Source organism: Pelodiscus sinensis, chromosome 1 (assembly GCF_049634645.1).
Source record: "Pelodiscus sinensis isolate JC-2024 chromosome 1, ASM4963464v1, whole genome shotgun sequence".
Lineage (NCBI taxonomy): Eukaryota > Metazoa > Chordata > Testudines > Trionychidae > Pelodiscus > Pelodiscus sinensis.
The window spans coordinates 126,762,849-126,783,442 of NC_134711.1; the positions used below are offsets into that span (position 1 = coordinate 126,762,849).

Here is a 20,594-nt window from a genome sequence, read left to right on the forward strand (position 1 = left end):
AGATTTTAAAAGTTTACAAAAATCTACTTTTTAAAAGTAGTCTCTAAACAAGCTATTACAAAAATTATTTAAACAAATATTGCCTGAATGTACATATTGTTATAACACTCCATCACTACAAAACTATAGGCTGCTACCTGCAAAATTGAACACCTACATCACCTGAGCATAATGACAGGTCTTTGACCATTTTAATCTCAAAAAACAGATGAAAGTGTAAGTGCAATATTTGAAATATTTTAGAATGAGAAGCTACTACATCAGAGCTTTCTTCACAAATAAATGTATTTAAAATTAACTACATAGTAACTATGCTGGAAACCAATAGTAACCTGTGATAAAGAGTACATACAATATAGACATAAGAGAGCTTTACCTAAAGCAGGAGTAGGCAATAATTTTTGATGGGGGAGGGGAACTCCAAGAATTTGGTACGTGGTCAAGAGACGTATTCGTCCATGATATTAATGGAGGTGGTGAGGTTAAATGCAGAAGAGAGCTTGGGATAGGGGAATGGAGTATAGGAAATTGTCTGGGATGGAGTCTGGGTGAAGGAGGGGAACTGTGACCTGGACTAGGGAAATGGGATACATGAGGGGGTACCAAATCTAAGAAAGAGGTATGGGTATGAGTGCAGGAGAGGATTCTGACCTGAAGGAGGAGCATAGGAGGGGGTGCAAGGCCTGGGAGGTGGTTGTGACCTGAGGCAGAGGTGCAGGGAATTTGGGTTATGTGGGGGTAGAGGTATAGAAGAGGGACTGGGGTGCCAGAAACAGACACTAGTTAGAAAATGCATATCAAGGTGTCTCCCAGCCAGCAGGCCACTCAGGCAGACTCCTTGCCTTCCATGGCATTCAAAACAGCAGATGGCAGATAGCTCTGAGTGGCTGTTTTCCAGCCAACGAGAGTGGCAAGATTGGGCTGACGGTGGGGGCAATACATGACACCTCCCTCCTGCCACCGGCTCATGGCCACTCAGAGAAACACATGATCCCCCACAGCTGGCTGCTCTGAGTAGTGGGCAGGGATGGGGCAGGCAGTAAACCTGTTCGAGGCTCCCAACGGACCACAGAATGTTGGCAGGCTGGATCTGGCCCAGAAGCCTTGTTTTGCTTCCCCTGATCTAAAATAATTTTCAGATATATTCTTCAGAGCATCCGATATAATTTAACAGAGTTAGGAGTTAAAGTATCTCCCAGCTGAATTATATAATCACTTTATCAACATAACTTGTACGGAGTTTGTGCAGAAGACAGAAAATTGTTTTCTGCAACATTTGCTGCATGGATATTCCGAAGTTAAACTGTTGGCATTTTAATTTTTCTGAGCATATGGCACAGAACTACTCATATCTCATGTGAGAGGAGACAGGACAAACACCAGCATTACTGAACAGGGTATGCCACTTACAACAAAGCTAGAAGGCTGAACCATTTAACATTTTATGTAGTTAGTTAGATGTACATTCATATAAAGAAGGCTGTCCTAATCATGCTTTTTTAGCACTACAATACCAGAGCTGGATGAGGCCAACAGCATGCAATATGTACTAGTCAATTCTTGTCAAGAGAAGCCGACAAATATATAAATACTTCATTGTTAGAAAAAAAACATACCTGGAAAGTCTAACTTGTAGTTAAATTTTGCAGTAGTAAAAGAAACAGAGCCTTCTGGGTTAATTTTGAAGCTCCTTTCAATGTCTTCACTGCTAACTGAACACTGAGTGTTTGAATCAGTCTTCAAAACAAACCAGAAAAGACATTTTAAATGTTTAAATACAGTATATTTGACAATGTGGAAATTATCATAGATAAAATAATTCTCTGTTTATATACCTGAAACATATGCCATTTGCCACATTCAGCCAAGTAAAACCAACCCCACTGGGTATCAGATGTATCCATCTCCTCCTCAGGAATCTCCATTTTTGAAGATAATTCTTCTGGTGGTCTTTGAAGCATTTCCTGAAATATCAAAAAAATCTCATGTGAAAATCCACTATTTCTTTAAATCTGTTTTTTCAGAAACCCCAGTCTGTCTTTATTAAATTAACACACAACTGAAAAAGAAAACTGTTTATTAAATGTTACTGTATAGGGCAAGAAAGACAGGTACAATATCCTTAGACATTTCTTCACTCTGCTATCTGTCTAGCTTAAAAAATACTGCTCCATAAACAGGCTTAAACCCCTCTCTTCCATGTCTTTCTTAAATACCTGAAAGAAAAAAAAAAAATACAGGCCTTAAGAATGTCCTGAAAGTCAACAGACTCAAGCTGTGTGCAACCAAGGAGAGAGAGAAAGTGAGTCCTGGAGTTGAAGCCCTACCTGCAACCCGATTCCAGTTATGTTTGGCTATTGCTAGCTCCACAAGTCTCACTTGCTATAATGCCACAAAAGAAGGAACATTTCTTCAGTAATCCCAGCCATTTAGGATCTTTCAATTAAAAACCGATACCTTACATTTCACTAGGCAACAGACAGAATCCAACACAGATTTAACACATCAACTGTAAAAAAATACTGTTGAACAAGGAACTGGATGAATAAATACCCAATTAAAAAAAAAAGATTTTTCAAAACTTAAATCTATATTTTTGCTTAAATTAAATACTGATTTTTTAAAATAAACCTATTGAAATCTGCAATTATGACAACCTCCGTTAAGGCATAAAGCTTAAATTTGCTACAATCTACTAAAATAATTTAAATTACATAAAAATATTAAGAAGCACACATTAGCTCTCATATGTTCAAGCAAGTCATACTACTGTACTAGTTGAGCTTGCTACCTAAGTACCGGAAATCAGAGTCCGTTGAAGTGCTAAATCAGCTTTTGACAGAAGTGCGCTCTTCTGCAGGTACAAGGGAAATATGTTCTTTCCATTTAGTCAACTAATTCAGTTCAACGATTAGTTCATTCACAGTTAAGAAGCCAACGGAAAGCTTAGTTTCAAATCAGGAAAGCTTAGTTTCCCCACCTCCATTCCCCTACTCTCTGAATAAAAATGTGTAAGAGAGAATGAAATCTATTAGTTCTAAAATCCTGAAGGACATGGTGACCAGAAATAATCTGATCAATCCACTGATGACAGCAATACAGTCTTTTTTTATTTTTAAATGCAAAATATGTTTTGAAGAACTTTTTTTCTTTATCTGTCCAGCAAATTAAGGCTGTTTTATTTAACTTATAATCTGTAAATGCTGCTTTTGTGCAATTTTAATTGACTCAGTTTACATTCAAATAAAGCTTTTACAAATTAAAATAAATCAAGTAGTAAATGAGAAATATATCCATTACTATTTTCTAACAAAAAAATAAATAATCTGAATAATGTAAATTAAGCTATATAAATTGCACTATATAAATTGACGCTATGCTTGTCAACTCCCCTCTCTGTGGGGATACGTAGCCCTGGCTCTCCCCCACCCCAGCTGCCGGGAAGGGCAGGGTCGAGACCGTGACAGCCCTGGCTTGGGCTCTGACCACCCAGCCACCAGGGAATGCCAGGCTGGAAGTGGGTGGGGCTTGGCTTCTGTGGACAAAGATGATGTGATGACATCATTATGTTGTCCTACAAGAAGTTTTATATATAACTAAAAAGTATAAATACAAGATTAAAATTGTTTATTTAAATGAAGGTTGCTGACAATGATTTAAATCAATACACACAGTCAAGCAAGCTGAAGATTTTGAATAGTCTCCAAAATGTAGTCCCACAAAGAGGTCGGTTAACGTAATCTAATTTTGAGGCACAGATAATCACACCAGAGTCCAAAGAAAAGGTCAGAATCTTCTAGCCAAACACTCACACACAAATACTGCTTCTGGCCATTGCTGCTACTTAGACACACAAAAGCAGATGGGGTTTGTCACTTTATTGGATTTTAAGGGGAGCAGCCAGATCACTGCTGCACACATGGGGGGGGGGTTGCCCCAAAGTCTATACAAAGGGGGCCATGTGAGGTGTCAAATGAAAGCTTATGTTTTACTGATTCTATGTATGCTATTCATGTACTTGTGTGATGTTTATATATGGAGTTATGAATATGGACTCTGTGCTGGTATTGTGAATGTTCTCTGTCTGAGACAGAGCAATGGGCCTGGGTTGCTTGTTGTAAAGGATTGTTCAGTCAATGACTATGAAAATTAGCAGGGCCCCAAAAACAATGGCTCTCAAGGTGGCCAATATACACCTGAGGAATGTATCTGGAAACCTGCAAACCAGTCAGTATCTTATGGCTGCTGGCATGGAACACAGGGATAGGTCACTTGACCTCCAGCTTGGAAGGTACCAAGAATGGATATAAAGTGCCATGAGGCAGACCCCATTTTGTCTTCCATTCTGATACTGAACCTAGATGCAGCCCTGTGAGGAACAGAGAGCCAGGAAGGATTGTCGACCCATCCTGATATAGGACGTACACCAGAGACTTTTAAGATAGCAGTTTGTAACATCTCTGCTACAAGCCTGCATCAAGAACTTGGTGATTGGTGCATGTAATGTAGTCTCCTTAATAACCTTACTCTCAATCTTCTCTTTCTTTTGTTAATAAACCTTTAGATTCTAAAGCAGGGGTGACCAACCCATTCTTGACAAAGAGCCAAGATATTAGTGGATCCAACGTGAAGAGCCAAGGCAAAGTTGTAGAGGGAGAAAGAGGGGGAAGGAAGCCACCAAAAGTTGTAGAGGGGGGAAAAAAAAGGCCTGCGAGAAGCACATTTCTATGCTTTTTGGACTCAGCAGGCTCACACCATATTGGAAGCACTAGATGGCTCCCCTGCCCCAGTGAGCACAGGAGAGCTAGGAGGCGGGTGCCACTCTCAAGGGCATGGGGGCAGCTTTGCGAGCCACAGGGGCAGCTTCGTGAGCCACAGGGGCAGCTTTGTGAGCCGCACTGACACGGCGGGAGAGTGGAAGAGCCGCATGAGGCTCCGAGCCACGAGTGAGCCACAGCTATTCTAAAGGATTGGCCCAGCATGCTCTTGTGGGTAAGATCTAAAGTGTAAATTGACCAGGGAGCTGTGGCTGGTTCTTTGGGTCCGGGAGAACCTGTTCCGGGTGGGTGAGATTGGGTTCTATAACCCCTCACCTGTGTGTAAGGCCCAGGGCTGACTGTGGCACAGGGAGAGCTGGTGTGTCTGAGGGGTTTTGCTCCTGAGGCTTCCTGCTGGCCAGATTGGCAGCTGAAGCACTCGGTGTGACTGGTTTGTGGCCTGTTTGGGAAAAGTCTCCAGACAGGGGCTGTAAGCCCTGGTTTTGAGCAATTCGCCCTGAGCAGACACCATGAGAGGTACCCCAACCCGGCCCAGTCTGTCACAGGGTTCTATCCACTCCCCCAAACCTGTTACTATTTTCTAACAAAAAAATAAATAATCTGAATAATGTAAATTAAGCTATATAAATTGCACTATATAAATTGACGCTATGTTCGTCAACTCCCCACATTCTCACTGAGGGAGATGTAATCATCTGATTATTCTTCCAACTGTTTTTACCATCCAACAAGCATTTCCTTGGTCTCGTCTGAGGTTAAGGTTGAATTCCAGCTTTCATTTAACAGCCTCTTTTAAAAAGTATTTTTTAAAATCTATAATCGGGAAGAGGGGAGACCCGAAGGAAGGAAGATGGAGCAAACATAAAACAAGCTTTTTTTTTTTTTTTTTTAATTCTATTAAGGCAGGAGGAGAGGGAGAACAGAACATGTTTTGTCTGTATAGGTCTATCAGAAATGCTGTGCTTGAATAACTCAAAAATTGATGAAGCTAGACATGGCAAATTTGGACGGGTTTGTATCACAGATCTCATTAGATCAAGTTGAAAGAAAACGAATTCAGTACTCTTGAACTTAGGTATGTTTATGCTTAGCAATATTATATATATTTGAAATTTTCTGTTTTGTTTGTAAACATTCGAAAAACACCTTAGTCTGCTAGGTATGTCAGTAAAATGTGCAAGTCTCCAATCAACACTACTTACATTGTTAGGGAATTTGGAGACAAGAACATACAGACCTCATTTCTTTCTCTGCAACAGCATCAGAGCTTCATCTCCAGCATAACAGAAGTGGCATTCTAATCATTAAGTGTACTTACAGAGAGATGTCAGTATACTTTAAAAGAGTTAGCATAGAAAAAGAATAAACAGTCACAGAAATTGACAACTTATTTATTCTACATCAACAAACCAAGATTGAAAGACTGAAGCCCCAACCACTGACAGAGCATTCATCCTACTTTGCAGAAATCATCAAACAAACGTGAGAAGACTTGCTAAGGCTGAAAATCTGGAATTGAACCATACAACATTAACTGTCACACCGTCCCCAGCAGAGTCCTTCACACACACACCAACATGGTTGCAAGCCCTTACAAACATTTAACTCTCTGCATGCAAAAGTGATATATACCAGATCTTGGCTTGCGAAAGTTAGTGAAAAGAAACTTAAAATTTATAAATGGATATTATAAATGCAGGTATCCCATTGTCCTTGAAAAATGTAATAGCCTACCCAGTATTCAAAAAGAACATACTCAGTTCAAATTACCTTCCCAACCTCTTATTCCTACGCAAAAATATTTAAATACTAATGACAACAAAACTCCAAAATTACATGTCAATGGTTAACATCAAGGATGCCTCGCAATCAACTCTGAGATTACAGCAGACATAAAACCCCAAACCTTTGCATTGCAATGGAAGGCTACAATTCAAAGACTCAATAGCTTCCAACACTGTTGACCATAAAGTGCTCCTACCCTGGGCATATACCTGGAGTAGGTGGCAATGGCTCCAACCTCTTCTTGATGACCCTCAGAGAGCATCTCAATGAATCCATCTTCCCCCATCCCCTTCAACATAGACACAAAGCCCCTGGACAACTGGAAAGATGACATAGGCTCAGCTACTAACTAGTGACGTTACACAGAATTTAACAAACAAAATGGCAAATGAAATTTAATGCTGATAAATGTAAAGGAATGCACATCGGAAAAATAATTCCAACTATACATACAATATAATGGGGACTAATTTACCTACAACTACTCAAGAGAGATCTTGGAGTCATTGCAAATCGTTCTCTGCAATCATCCACTCAGGGTGCAGCGGCAGTCAAAAAAGCAAATAGAATGTTAGGAATCATTAAAAAAGGGATAGAGAATAAGACCTTTGAGAAAGGGGGGGGGGGGAGATTAGGGGTTTGGAACAGATCCCATATGGAGAGATTAAAAAGACTTGGACTTTTCATCTGAGAAAAGAGGACACGGGGGGGCGGGGGGGATATGAGAGAGGTCTATAAAATCATGAATGGTGTGGAAAAAGTGAATAAGGAAAACTTATTTACTCATTCCCACAACTTAAAAACTAAGGGTCACCAAATGAAATTACAGTAAAACTCCGATGGTCCAGCATCTGATGGTCCGGCACCATCAGGAACCCGGAAGTGCTCCGGGCAGCCGGACCATTGGAGCTGCTCTGCCCCCAGCTTCCCCGATCAGCCGCTGCTAAAACTGACCAGCGGCTGAATCGGGGAAGCCAGGGACCAACCCGGTGGGACCAACCCGCCTGTCCCAGGCGTCCTGATTCAGCCGCTGCTGAAACTGACCAGCGGCTGACTCCAGGAAGCCCGTGGCAGAGCAGCTCTGCCTCAGGCTTCCTGGAGTCAGCCGCTGATCAGTTTCAGCAGCAGCTGACTTGGGAACACCTGGGGCAGAGCAGCTGGGGTGCTGCCAGGTTGGTCTCGCCTCGCCAAGGCTGAATCAGGGACGCTTGGGGCAGAGCCGGACTATCGGAAGGGGGGGGCTATGAGGGATCTGGGGCCAGAACCCTCATAGCCCCCCCTTCCGATAGTCCGGCATATCTGATAATCCGGCACACCCTGGGTCCTAAAGGTGCGGATTATCAGAAGTTTACTGTAATAGGCAGCAGGTTAAAACAAGCAAAAAGAAGTTTAATTCATTCAGCATACAGTCAACCTGTGGAACTCCTTGACAGATGATGTGGTGAAGACTAGGACTTTACCAGGGTTCAAAAAAGAGCTCCACAGATTCATGGAGGTTAGGTCCATCAATGACTATTTGCCAGGATGGGTTGGAATGGTGTCCCTAGCCTCTGTTTGTCTGGAAATGGATGACAGGAGAGGGATAATGTGAAATTACCTGTTGTGTGTTCACTCCCTCTGAGGCATTTGGTACTGGCCACTGTGGAGAGACAGGATACTGGGCTAGATGGACATTTGGTCTGACTCAGTATGGCCGTTCTTATGTTCTCAACTAATCGACCAGTGAATGGAAAATCCGTTGATTAGTCGATAAGTAGGGGAGCCGCAGAGGGGTTAGCTCCTGGTCCCGGAAACTAACCCTACTGCAGCTCTGCCTTTTAAATATGTTAAGAGCCAGAGGTCCTTAATACATTAAAAAGGATAAAGCAAAGGAGAGGGACCTGGCACGAGCTGGGAATCAGCTGGCCCAGCTCACGTTGGGTCCTCCCACTGCACATGTGGGGAAAATCAAATAACTCCAATTGTGTCTAAGGGAGGACTGTGCAGAAATCATAACTTGCTAAAAGAAAACTGCTGTAAGGGTTAAAAAGTTTTCCAGGCCTCTCTCCCTGTAACAAAATGCAGGACAATGTAGCACTTTAAAGACTAACAAGATGGTTTATTAGATGATGAGCTTTCGTGGGCCAGACCCACTTCCTCAGATCAAATAGTAGAAGAAAGTAGTCACAACCATATATACCAAAGGATACAATTAAAAAAATGAACAAATATGAAAAGGACAAATCACATTGCAGAACAGAAGGGGGATGCGGGGGGGGGAGGGGGAGGAAGGAAGGTAAGTGTCTGTGAATTGATGATATTAAAGATAGGGAGAGTGGGATGTTTGTGAGTTAATGGTATTACAGGTGATAATTGGGGAAACTGTCTTGGTAATGGGTGAGATAGTTCAAATTCTTGTTAAGTCCTTGTTGGCAAGTGTCGAATTTTAACATGAATGACAGTTCAGAGGATTCCCTTTCAAGTGCAGATGTAAAAGGTCTTTGTAGCAGAATGCAGGTGGCTAAGTCATTTAGAGAGTGTCCTTTCTGGTTAAAGTGGCAAGAAACTGTTTTCTCTTTGTGATCTTGTCTGATATCTGTTTTGTGGGCATTAATCCTTTGGCGAAGTGTCTGAGATGTTTGTCCAATGTACATAGCAGACGGACACTTTCGGCACATGATAGCATAGATTATATTTCTGGATGCGCAGGAATATGTGTTCTTGACCTTATAACTCACTTGGTTAGGTCCAATAATGGTATCAGCAGAATGAATATGTGGACAAAGCTGACAACGGGGTTTGTTGCAAGGGAAGGTACCAGGGTTGGTATTAGTGTGGTATGTCCTGTGGTGGTTGGTAAGAATCATTTTGAGGTTAAGTGGTTGTCTATAGGAGACTATGGGTCTGTCTCCCAGAGCCTCTTTGAGTATGGTATCCTGTTCCAATATAGGCTGTAGTTTATTGATAATGTGTTGGACAGGTTTAAATTGGGGGTTGTAGGTGATGACAAGTGGTGTTCTATTGTTGGTTTTCTTGGGTCTGTCTTGAAGTAGATGGTTTCTAGGTATTCGTCTGGCTCTTTCAATTTGCTTTTTTATTTCTCTGGGTGGGTAACAGAGAGAAATCAAATTAGCTCTAATCAAGACCCTTACAATGCCTCCTATCTCAAGTTCATGGATACTCCTAGTCTGTCACAATTTGTCATGTAAACCCTTATCTTTGTCACAGTTTGCCTTGTAGACTTCTCCACTCCACATTCTCATATGGCTTTGTTCTGTAAAACTTACTTCTAGCACTCCTGGGGTGAACAGAAGTCTCAGAGTGCTTCTGCTGAGACTTTGATATGTTAAAGAAAAACAATCCACAACTGAGCTGTCTGAACATACTGTATAAAGAATCCCTGAATCTGTCTGTCAGTGCTGCTTCGCTCTTGGTGTGACAGCCTGCATGCATGCATCATAAAGTTTTCTCTTCTAGGTTTCTCTCCTGCCTCACTGATTTGACCTCCGGCCTCGGACCCTTCTGGGGGCTCTGTACCCCAGGGGAGCGAGATTTCCCCCTCACACACCACAGCCCCACAGCCTTTTCCCAACTAGCGCCTGCTCCCCTCTACTCCCCTGCCCTGTGTGGAGACAATGCTGGTTGGGGGGGATGGACCAGATTTTAAGTAGGCTCTCCCCAGCACCAACAACTGCTCTGCTGCTTGTTGCCTCTGCAAGGGAGCAGAAGCAACTAGTCAAGGATCTAATCAACTCTCCAATAAGCTGTTGCTTATTGGATTGTCGACTAGTCGCTTACATCCCTACCACCAACAGTACACCAATGAACCCCAGTTGCATCTCTCATATTCTACAATATATCCAGTACCATCACAAGCAGGTCACAATTCTTGCAAGTATAACTGACTCAGAGCAAAATGAAGAAATACTGCAGGGCTGGAGGATCCAACCTCAAAATAAGGCAAAGCCGAGTCCACGTTCGAGTCAAGCTGAGAGCCAGGGTTCACGTCCTCCTGCTTTGAAGCATAGATACAGCCTTGCTTGTCTTAGGTCCTGGGAGTTATCCAAAAGTATTCCATAATTCCAGTGGATAACTTCTTTAGTCTTTTCTATCCCAGCAATCTGCAATCCACTCTACTGAAAACGGAAGCCACAACCCCACTGCAAACTACAGCAACTCAAGTCTATATTAACCCATTTTGATCATTGATTTGAAAGTACTCGATCAGCCTCCTCAGTTTGCAATGGAGAGCAACCCAATCAACCCTTTTGCAAAGTGAGCTGCTTCTTCATAATGTTCAGGGAAGGCAGTAATGTTTTCCCTCAGCATATCCTGGTCCTACAGCTAGAGCAGCCTCGTTTCAGGGATGTGGCATTAAGGACTGTGCAATATGGTTACTTTGACTCTGGCTTGTGCACTGCAATATAGATGGCACCTAGGCTCAAGCATGGGTCAGAAAATTCTTAATCAGGGTTAAAATACAATGTAGGTGCTCAAATCCAGGGTGCCCTAATACAGGTCAGGTGATTCAAGTTCCACTAACCCTGGAATTAAATTGCACTGTTGACATCCATAGGAGACATCTCCAAAGTCCTCTCATTTATCAACATAGTATGAAATCTCAGGTCCTGTATGATTCATCATTGATGTTAAATCACGAAGTAACATTGGCAGTAAAGACAAGTTTTCTCTGACTTTCAATTTGCTGCTTGGTCCCTGAAAATGATTTGATCACAATGGTATGCATCTGTAGAGTCCTGTGCGGATACAAAATCTGTGTCTGCATACGTAGCCGCAAAAATGCAAATCTGCAGGGTTCTGAATACAAAGTTTATACCTGAATCTGCCAAAATGAGTCATGGATATCTGCACTTATATCTACAAATATAAAGCAGATATCTGTGGATTTGCAGTGTTCTATGCATTTGTTACTTACAGACTGGACTCCTATAATATCCTTTATTTTGGAGCTAACTTGAAAAGAGTGCATTCTCCCAAGTTCTTTACAATGTCCACCTCCTCACTGGCCTGGACATCTGTGGGTACATCTCTTCTGTCCTCCAAGCACATTTCCAGTTTCAGTTCAAGGCCTTAATGCTCCACATTATTGGACTAGAAATCCACAATTTTGAACCTGTCTTCATCCATGCTTCATCCATGCTGCATACTTCTGGGACAACGCTGATCACAAAACAAACTGAAAAATAAAGGACTCTTATCTAACAGGAGAGTTACACAAAAACTTCCAAAAGGAATTCACACTAACCTAGAGCATAATCATCTAGATCTGCTTCTTTGTGAAAGCTTTCCCATCCAAATCTATATAACCAAATCAACAGTCCATCCGTTTCTAGTCATCACGTGGCAGAGATTGTCTTTTTGGTTTGTATTTGTACATCACCAAGAAGAATGAGGCTCCATGTCTGGGGTTCTGGGCAGCTAATGAAATACAAATAAATAATAGGAGTAGTCTGATCTTTCCTTAGTGAATGCGTTACATGGGAAGAAGCCTGCTATGAAGAAAGTGTGGGAGAGCATAGGTGAGGCAGGGTTTCTCAAATGTCTGTAGAAGTAGTTTTGAATTAAGGTGGGGTTTTTGGTCAGTGTTTGGGGATATGTATGGCAGGTGAGCTAAAGTCAGAAGATTTTAAAAATCCTTAAGATATCCCCCCAAAATACATGTCTAAAAAACTAAAAGGTTTTAAAAAGCAAAAAAGATTTAAATACACTACAAGCAAGAAGTCTGCCAAACAATCAGGTGGGCCACTGAAAGAAAGAAGTGCTAAAGAGGCATTCAAGAATCAAGACAACCCAGAGACAGAATTTTCCATTGGTCATCACTGCAGAGGATGAGAAATTCCCACAGCTGAGCCATTCTTTTTAGGTGACAAATCTGAGGAACTATCCCATATTGGGGTGTCAAAAGTAGTAGTTTTGGAACAAACTGATACATGTAACAGTAATAGGTCACCAGGAGCAGATGGTATTCACGCAACAGATCTGAAGGAACTCTCATGAAATAGTGGTATGTTTCTATCACTTATATCCTCTGTCTTAAAAAGTTTAAGAAACACTGCTGTATAGCCTAACTTAAGTACCAAACAAATTCATGTAAACTATGATAATCTATTTAGCATTCTTTAAGGGGCGATTTAGTCAAAAAGAGCCAACAATGTTGGAAATCCCTACAGAGCTGCTTCCCCACCCCATGCTGCTTCCTCTCATACAGAGGCAGCAGTGCAGGCAGGCAAATGGGAGTCAGAAGATGCAAAGAGCACAGCTTCCCCTGCATACTGGCTCCCACAAAACCACCTGCCCCTCCTCCTTCCTGCTGGGAGTAGGTGGGAACTGGTGCTTGCAGGGAGCAGTTTAAAAGCCAGCTCCCCATGAGCACCAGCACCCCCGTTACCTCAGATACAGAGGCAGCAGCAGGAGATTGGGGAAAACATGGCTCCAGGGGAGTCAGTAAAAGCTGTCTCCTAGCATGCCAGCCCCCAATCCTGAATCCTGAGCTCCCTTGTCCTAAGTGGGCCCTGTGCAATGCTGGAGTAACCCCCTGCCCATAGCAGACAGAGAGCTGCCCCCATCTCCACAAGTCACAAATTAACCAGAACCAGTAAGCATTACCCATCTAGAGGGCTTCACCAAGTAACCAGTTAACCTTTCCCAACACTACTGAGGGCCGAATATATAACAATGGATTAAAAAAAAAAAGAACCAAATACAGGCCAGGCCCATCAACAGCTGCTAGCCAAGATCAGGGCCACAACCCCATACACTGGGGGCCCTAAGTGTCAGGGGCCCGCACCTGGGAGTGGCGACAAGCAGCAGCTCAGGCCGCCCAGGCCCAGGCCCAGGCTACGGGAGCCCCCGGCCTGACCCAGCATGACCCTGGCGATGCCCCCCCGTCCCCGCTGCTTGCTGTCAACGTCACTTCCGGCCCGTAGCTGGCGTAGCGGGGCGTTAACTCTTGCACCGATTCCCCCCCCCCGGCAAAACGGCCCCCGCCCCGCCCTGCCGGGCAGGGCCGGGCGCTGTGAGCGAAGCCGCCTCCTCGCGGGGCGGGCGCTCGCGGGCGGGGGGGGGGGCCCGCGCGGGAAGCGCCACCCCCATGGCACTCACCGCACCAGCCGCCCCCCACATGCCGCCGGCGCCGGGGGCCCAGGGCCCGGGCCGGCCGCTCCGCGACGTCACCGGCCAGGCCGGGCGCTTCCGCTAACGTCAGCGGCGCTGGGGGGCGGGGCGACAGCGACAGGTAGGCCGGAGAGGGCGGGGCCGTATGCAAATCCGAGCGGTGGCGGGCGGCGCTTTGCATGGAGGCCACGCCCACCCGCCTGCTTTCCCCTCCCCGCTGCCAGGGAGGTGCTCGCGTGGCTTTGCTGGGCGCTGCCAGTGGAGCCAGCGCGCCCTGGAGGGTCCTGCTACACCCAGGGCAGGGGGGAACCTGTTTTGGGTCTGGGCCGCTGACCCTCAGAAAAATCAGTCAGGGGCGCACACAAGTGAGAAGGAAAAAAACCCCAAATAACCCCTCCCACAGTGCCCCCCCCCCAGCTGCCAAGGAGAAAGACACTCCCCAAATTCCCCTATGCACCACAGCCTGGGGGAAGGGGGGCAGACTTGTAGATTTTGTGTGCTCCAACCCCACAGCGGGGCAGCACAGGCCTCCAGTGCCAGTGCAGGCTCCCCAATGTTGTGCAGAAGCCTTGAGCCTGGGGGGCTGGAGCCAGGCAAACCAGGGGCCTCATCTGGCCCCCCCGGGACTGAGGTTCCCCACCTCTGACATATGGTATGACTATACTAGCTGCTTTTAGCCACAAGGCTGTGTCTAGTACAAAGTGTCCATACTACCACTTACGCTGGCGTAACTTACATCTTTTGGGAGTTTCATCCTAAATTCATAACTCTGGTCATCTGAAGAAGTGGGCTGTGCCCATGAAAGCTCATGATACCATCTACATGGTTTGTTAGTCTGTAACAGTGGTCTCCAACTTTTTTACACCCATGATCACTTTTTAAATGACAGAACAAGCCAAGATCTACCGCCCCGCCCCTTCCTTGAAGCCTCACCCTCTCTAGTCTCCTCTTCTCCATCACTCGCTATCCCCAACCCTTATACTGCTGCTTTTTTCCCCAATTCTTCTGTAGGAAGAGGTTTTTCCAACATTTGGCCTGTCTAGACTGGACCAAATGTCAGAAAAACCCCTTCTTTTGGAAGCCCCCTTATTCCTCATGGAAAGAGGAATATAGGGGTGACCGAAAGATTGTTTGCTCTTCCACTAAAAGAAGCAGAAGAACCAGTGCATCCCTGGATTCAGAAGTGTTTTTCTGGGATATCTCTGGAATCCTGAAAAACACCCGCAGTCTAGCCGAAACCACACTGGGTTGAGACAGGATGTGTAGGCTCTGGGATGGGAAGGAGGGATTTGGATGTGGGAAGGGGTGAGAGTTGCAAGTTCTGGGAGGAAATCTGGATGCAGGAGAAGGTGGATAAGGGGACGCTGGCTCAGGGAGGGGGTGCCAGGCCGGACAGTGTTGGGGTCAGATGTAGGGTTAGGGTACTAAGCAAGCCATAGACTTCTGGATGTGAGGATTCAGGAATTTGGGTTTAAGTATGTGAGGGGCTCAAGGCAGGGGGTTCCAGTGTATGATAGGCTCAGATGTAGGGTCTGGCAGAAGGGGGAGTGCAGAAGTGTTATGATGCTGTGGCAAGATGGGGACTTGGCCCCAATTTGGGGTTTGTTGGCCAGGCTTCATTTTTAAATAAAATACTGTGTCAAACAAAAAGTTCCTGCATTGTCTTTATTTCTGAGAAGGGCAGGGAACCTGTTTTGAGTCAGGGGTCACTGACCCAAGAAAAGTCAGTTGGGGCCACACAAGTGAGATGCAAAAAAACCCTCCTTCAATCCCACTCCCTCCAGGCTTCCCTAATGTGGCCCCAACTTTGTTGGTGGGAGCAGGGGACATAGTACTAGGGAAGGGTGCTAGTGGGTGCTTTGGCAGGAGACAGGGTGCCAGTGGGGACAGAGTTCTGTGGCTGGGGGTAGGGGAGAGGGAACAGGGTGCTGGGAGGGCAGAGGACAGGGTTCTGCAGCTGGGGACAAGGTGCCAGTGGGGACAGAGTTCTGTGGCTGGGGGTAGGGGAGAGGGAACAGGGTGCTGGGAGGGCAGAGGACAGGGTTCTGCAGCTGGGGACAAGGTGCCAGTGGGGACAGAGTTCTGTGGCTCGGGACAGGGGAGTGGGGACAGGAGTGGGGATGGGAATGGGGACAGAGTTCTGTAGCTGGGGATGGGAATGGGGAGAGAGTTCTGTGGCTCAGGACAGGGGAGTGGGAACAGAGTTCTGGGAGTGGGGACGAAAGTGGGGACAGAGTTCTGTGGCAGGAGAGTGGGGATAGAGTTCTGTAATTGGGGAGAGGGAACTGGGGAGTGGGGGCAGGGGAGTAGAGAGTGGGGGCATGGGAGTGGAGACGGGGTAGGGTGCCAGTGTAGGCAGATAGTCCCCTGCATCTGCCTCCTCCCAGGATTCCCCCTCTCCCCCGAGGGAAGCTGGCACGTGCCTCCTCCGGGCCCAACTTTCCCCCTCCCTCCCCAGTGGTGCAGGGAAACCCTGCACGCACCTGTCTCGGGGCTAAAACATACACTCACACACACATACACACACACACACCCCACGGCGCAGGGAAACCCCGCAAGCGCCTGCCCCGGGGCCAACTCACCCCTCCTGCGCTGATGCAGGGAAGTCACCGTGCTCCTCCTCCAGGGCTGATGCCCCCTCCCGCAGCATGCCCGGCAGAGCAGCCAGCGCATTTCCAGAACCCCCGTAAGTGGCGCTAATCTGCAGGACTTCCGTCCACCCGTGGAAAGCCAGCACTACCTCCATTTTTGCTGAAGGTAGGTAGTGGGGCTCCTCGGGGGTGGAGAGGAAAACAGGGGGGGCCTGGACGGATCGATCTGTTGGTGACAACGGCCCTATGGCTAAAATGGCCATCAGGGCTTTCTTGCACAAGAGAGCGTCCACATCCTTGCACAAAAGCACATGGCAGTGTGGATGCGAAGACCTTTTGCGCAAGAACTCTTGCGCAAAACAGTTCTTGTGTAAGAAGCCTGCAATGTAGACGTAGCCACATAGTAACTCCACCTCTGTGAGTGGTGTAGGGCTTATGTTGGTAGGTAGGGAGATGTAGTTTATGATCAGACACTGTGTATTACTTATCTTGGCTGTTGGCTGTTAGTCTTGACAAGCTCTCTGCTCCAAGCCAACCTGCTGCCTGGGCTCCTTGCTCTGAACTGGGATGCACTTCTGGCTTCCCATTTCCAGCTGGGCTACGTCTAGACTGGCCACATAAGACGGAAGAGGCATGCAAAGCAGGCAAGTCAGAATAGGGAAATCCGCGGGGGATTTAAATATCCCCGCGGGATTTAAATAAACATGTCCGCCGCTTTTTTTCCGGCTTGGGGGGATTCCTCCGGAATCCTTCCTACCTTCAGGTAGGAATAAGAGATCCTCCGGAAAAGGGCTTTATTCCGGAGGATCGCGCCAGTCTAAACGCTTTTTTCCGGCTTTTCCCCAAGCCGGAAAAAAAGCGGCGGACATGTTTATTTAAATCCATGTTTATTAAAACCCTGCAATTGTAGAATGATGTGATAAAGCAGTTCAACATTCCTACATCCCCCTGCTGGAAAATACTGCAGTTCTGCAGTGTCTCTGGGTCTGCCACATGTAGCAGTATGGACATCTTTATTTAAATCCCACGGGGGATATTTAAATCCCCCGTGGATTTCCCTATTCTGAAGTTGAAAATTAGCATGCCCCTTTCGGAAAAGGGGCCAGTGTAGACGTAGCCCTGGAGTTTTGCCTGGGCTCCCAGCTCCCCAGAATGTCCGGCTGCTTCCCAAAGGCTTCTGGTTTCCCCTCTTCCAACTATTTGTCAGATGTTCCCAGCTCCCTACAGTGGGGCGCAGGAAATCAAAGTCCAGGGGGGTCAGCCAGGCTGCCAATGGGAACCTACATGTGGGGCTGAGAGCCTTCGCTGAGGGTCCCCCCATACACACACACATTGGCCCTCTTAAGTCTATGAATGTGCTTCTGGTGGGGATGTGAACCAATAGAGGGAGGGTAGTGTGGACATGCACCACTGTAGTTCTTACAAAGTGCAAGTCAGGACTGAAGTGTCTGTGTCATGAGTAATAATGCTTAGCACTTTACATATTCAGTGCACTTAAATATTAAATAATTAATTCTCACAACACAGACGTGACATTGTTGCGTGGATCACAATACTGCAATTGTAGAATGATGTGATAAAGCAGTTCAACATTCCTACATCCCCCTACTGGAAAATACTGCAGTTCTGCAGTGTCTCTGGGTCTGCCACATGTAGCAGTATGGAGGATTTTATTGTGACACCAAGGAAAACATGGAAACAGTATCACCACCGTGTCTGTTTCTAAGACAGTTTCAACTATTCTTGTGAATAAGAAAGAGTGGCCATGCACAGAGCATGCTGTACCCCACTCTGCAGCACTCCAGCTGGGCTTTGCTCGGTCCCTGCTGGAACTCTGGCAGCAGCTACAAGAAGCGGTTCACTGGGTTTATCCTCCAAACAGTGCCCCTCCCGCTCCAGCAGCAAAAAGCAGCCACCTGCAGATGGAGGAGGTGGCGTGGCCAGGCTGGTGGGCACAAATGGCAGAGGTAGTCCCACAGCAGGAGAGAAGGGTCCACGTAGTGCTAGAGATTTGTCGGACGGCAGTGCGCACTGCACTGGAGCTCTGGAAACTGTGCACCACTGGAAGCAGCCCTGGCTGCCCATGCAAAACACCAAGGGAGCTGCTTACATACTGAGCAGAGGTGGGGTGTTTCTGCTGCACCGTGCTAGTGCTGGGTGTCTGCGAGGGTGTCTGAGCAAGGGCAGGAAACGGTGGTGCCATTTGTAGTTGGATCCGAACGGGCTTTCTGGGACATCTGCCTCCTGGATAGGGACACCAGGAGAGAACATTTAAATCCGGGACTGTCCCAGAAAAAATGGAACATATGGTCACCGTAGCTACATCTCATGTGAGCAATGCAATCCCATACATCCATAGGCATCAACTTCCCCTGATCTGGAACCCCACCACCACTCCAGACTTTGCCTCCATTCCACTCCCTTCCCCCAAGACTTGCCCCTGTGCCGCCCTGATCCTCTCCCATTCCATCCCTTTCCCCAAGCCTTCACCCCATGACACGCCCCCCCCCCATCATTTATGAAATTGACTTATGGACACAATTACACAACTCGAAGATGCTTAGAACAAAATACCTCATGTAACCTGCCAATCTTAATGTCACAATCCGCTGGATCTGTGTATCTTATTTTGGTGTATGTATCATTCTTGTATGAAAAGTTAGAAATATGGAGTATAGAATAGTTTATAGTTTAAAATGTGCAAATAGGAGTCATCAAAGGTGTTTCCCTCAATGTCTGGATGATCACCCGTAAACAGCCCCTTTTGTCCTCTATGTCTTAGCAGTGGTTTGTCTTACAAAGTCATATGACCACCCCAACTGGTAGGGTCTGATCCCATTCGGGAGTCGGGTTCCTGGAAACTGGGCCTGAAACTACATTCTCCTTGGACCTGAAACAACTCAGTATCTGTATTGCTCTTCATGGTGGGAGGAAGGGTTAATCGCAGCTCTGTGCCTTGGCTGGGGAAGACTAGGAGATCTGGCCCAGCAGGACAGAGTGGTGAGAAGCCCTGCAGACCAAAGAGGCGATTGCCAATGGCTTTGTCAGCACACTGGGAAGCACCCCCAAAAGGTCTTCTGTGACTGTACCCCATCACACCCTAGCTCCTCCCCCAAGTACGACCTGTCCTGGCCTTCTCCCACCCCTGAATCCCGCACATCAGTTGTTCACAGTATTCTGGAAGGTTGGTGGAGGAGATAGTCAGTGGGGACACCAGTGAGTGAGAGGTACTAGAGGGGAGAGAAAAAGAAGTGGGGGGGAGAGTTCAGCTGTCAGCAGGTGCTCAGCCCCCATTCATTTTTCTAGTGGGTGCTCCAGCCCTTGAGCACCTACAGAGTGGGCTCCTATACACACATCTGTTTAGACAGATAAAAAAAGAATTTCACTGCTCTAACGTGGAGTTTGTCTGGCTTTGGGGTGACCATATCCCTACCCCCATACTAGTTGTTAGAGGACTCTGCCTTTCACAGTAATGTCGGTTCACCCACAATTTCCTGGCCCAGTTTTTGTCCATGGTCATGTTAATTCTGTTCCTCGGAATTTGAATTATGATCGTTAGCCCTCTTGATTGCTGGTTGTGTGCCTCCAGCCTGAGTCCTAAGAAATCCTGGTGAGCAAATCCCATGATTATTAACTGTTTCCTGATCAGATTGTGGGAGAGTTTGAGTTAACATATATTTTTAATTGAAGAAACAAACAAAACTACTGGATCCACTTTTGTTTTTGTCAGAGCTTTCATCTGGAAACATCCCTTCAACCTCAGGACTCTTTCTCCTTGCTCTTCCCATGATCCCACGAGGCAGGAAGGTAATATTATCCCCATCTTATAAACAGGGAAACTGAGACACAAAGAGGTATCAGAGGCAGACCCAAGAATACACTCAGGAAGTCCTGATTACTGACTCCTGGCCCATTCAAATTCATAACACCCATCCCGTTTATCCTTGGGATAGAATCCAGGAGTCCTGGCTCCTGCACCTTAGACCAGGGATCTCAAACTCCTAGGCTCTCAAATTTTCTGGTCTGTCAGGGGATCAGGAGAAGAACTCAGGCCTGGTCATTCCCATGGATTCTGGCTTAAATCCCTCCAGCTAGACAAGTAGCTTCTACTAGACAAGTAGACTTCTGCTTCCCAGCCCTTTTTCACCTAAGGTGAGGCTGCCCATCAGCTGTTGGCAGCCATGCCTGTATTAATCCTTTGCTTGCTGTACTGGCATGGCTTAATATGCCCCATGAGAGACCTCCCACTTTGCACTTAGAGTCCTGGCAGGAATCTCAGTGTTAAGTGGCAGGAGAACATTTCCAACAGGATTACAAGTGGAGGTGG

At 46.3% G+C, this 20,594-nt stretch overlaps 1 protein-coding gene across 5 annotated transcripts in view; it reads right to left on the bottom strand.

The window, feature by feature from the left end:
* Positions 1-13,817, bottom strand: part of PARP11 (poly(ADP-ribose) polymerase family member 11) — a 33,515-nt gene extending 19,698 nt beyond the window's left edge. For 2 of the 5 annotated variants that reach the window (XR_012896408.1, XM_075900618.1), the window contains exons 1-3: positions 13,665-13,816; positions 1,836-1,964; positions 1,617-1,737 (exon numbers count right to left, since the gene is read on the bottom strand). Coding sequence is in view for 4 of the 5 variants with exons in the window: in XM_075900618.1 (XP_075756733.1) it covers positions 1,617-1,737; positions 1,836-1,964; positions 13,665-13,685 (271 nt within the window). In the remaining variant the exon portion in view is untranslated. Of the gene's footprint in view, positions 1-1,616; positions 1,738-1,835; positions 1,965-13,350; positions 13,443-13,664 lie in introns of those variants that run through there. The other 3 variants (XM_075900601.1, XM_075900624.1, XM_075900611.1) reach the window with 2 other exon arrangements.
* Positions 13,818-20,594: the final 6,777 nt, after the last annotated feature.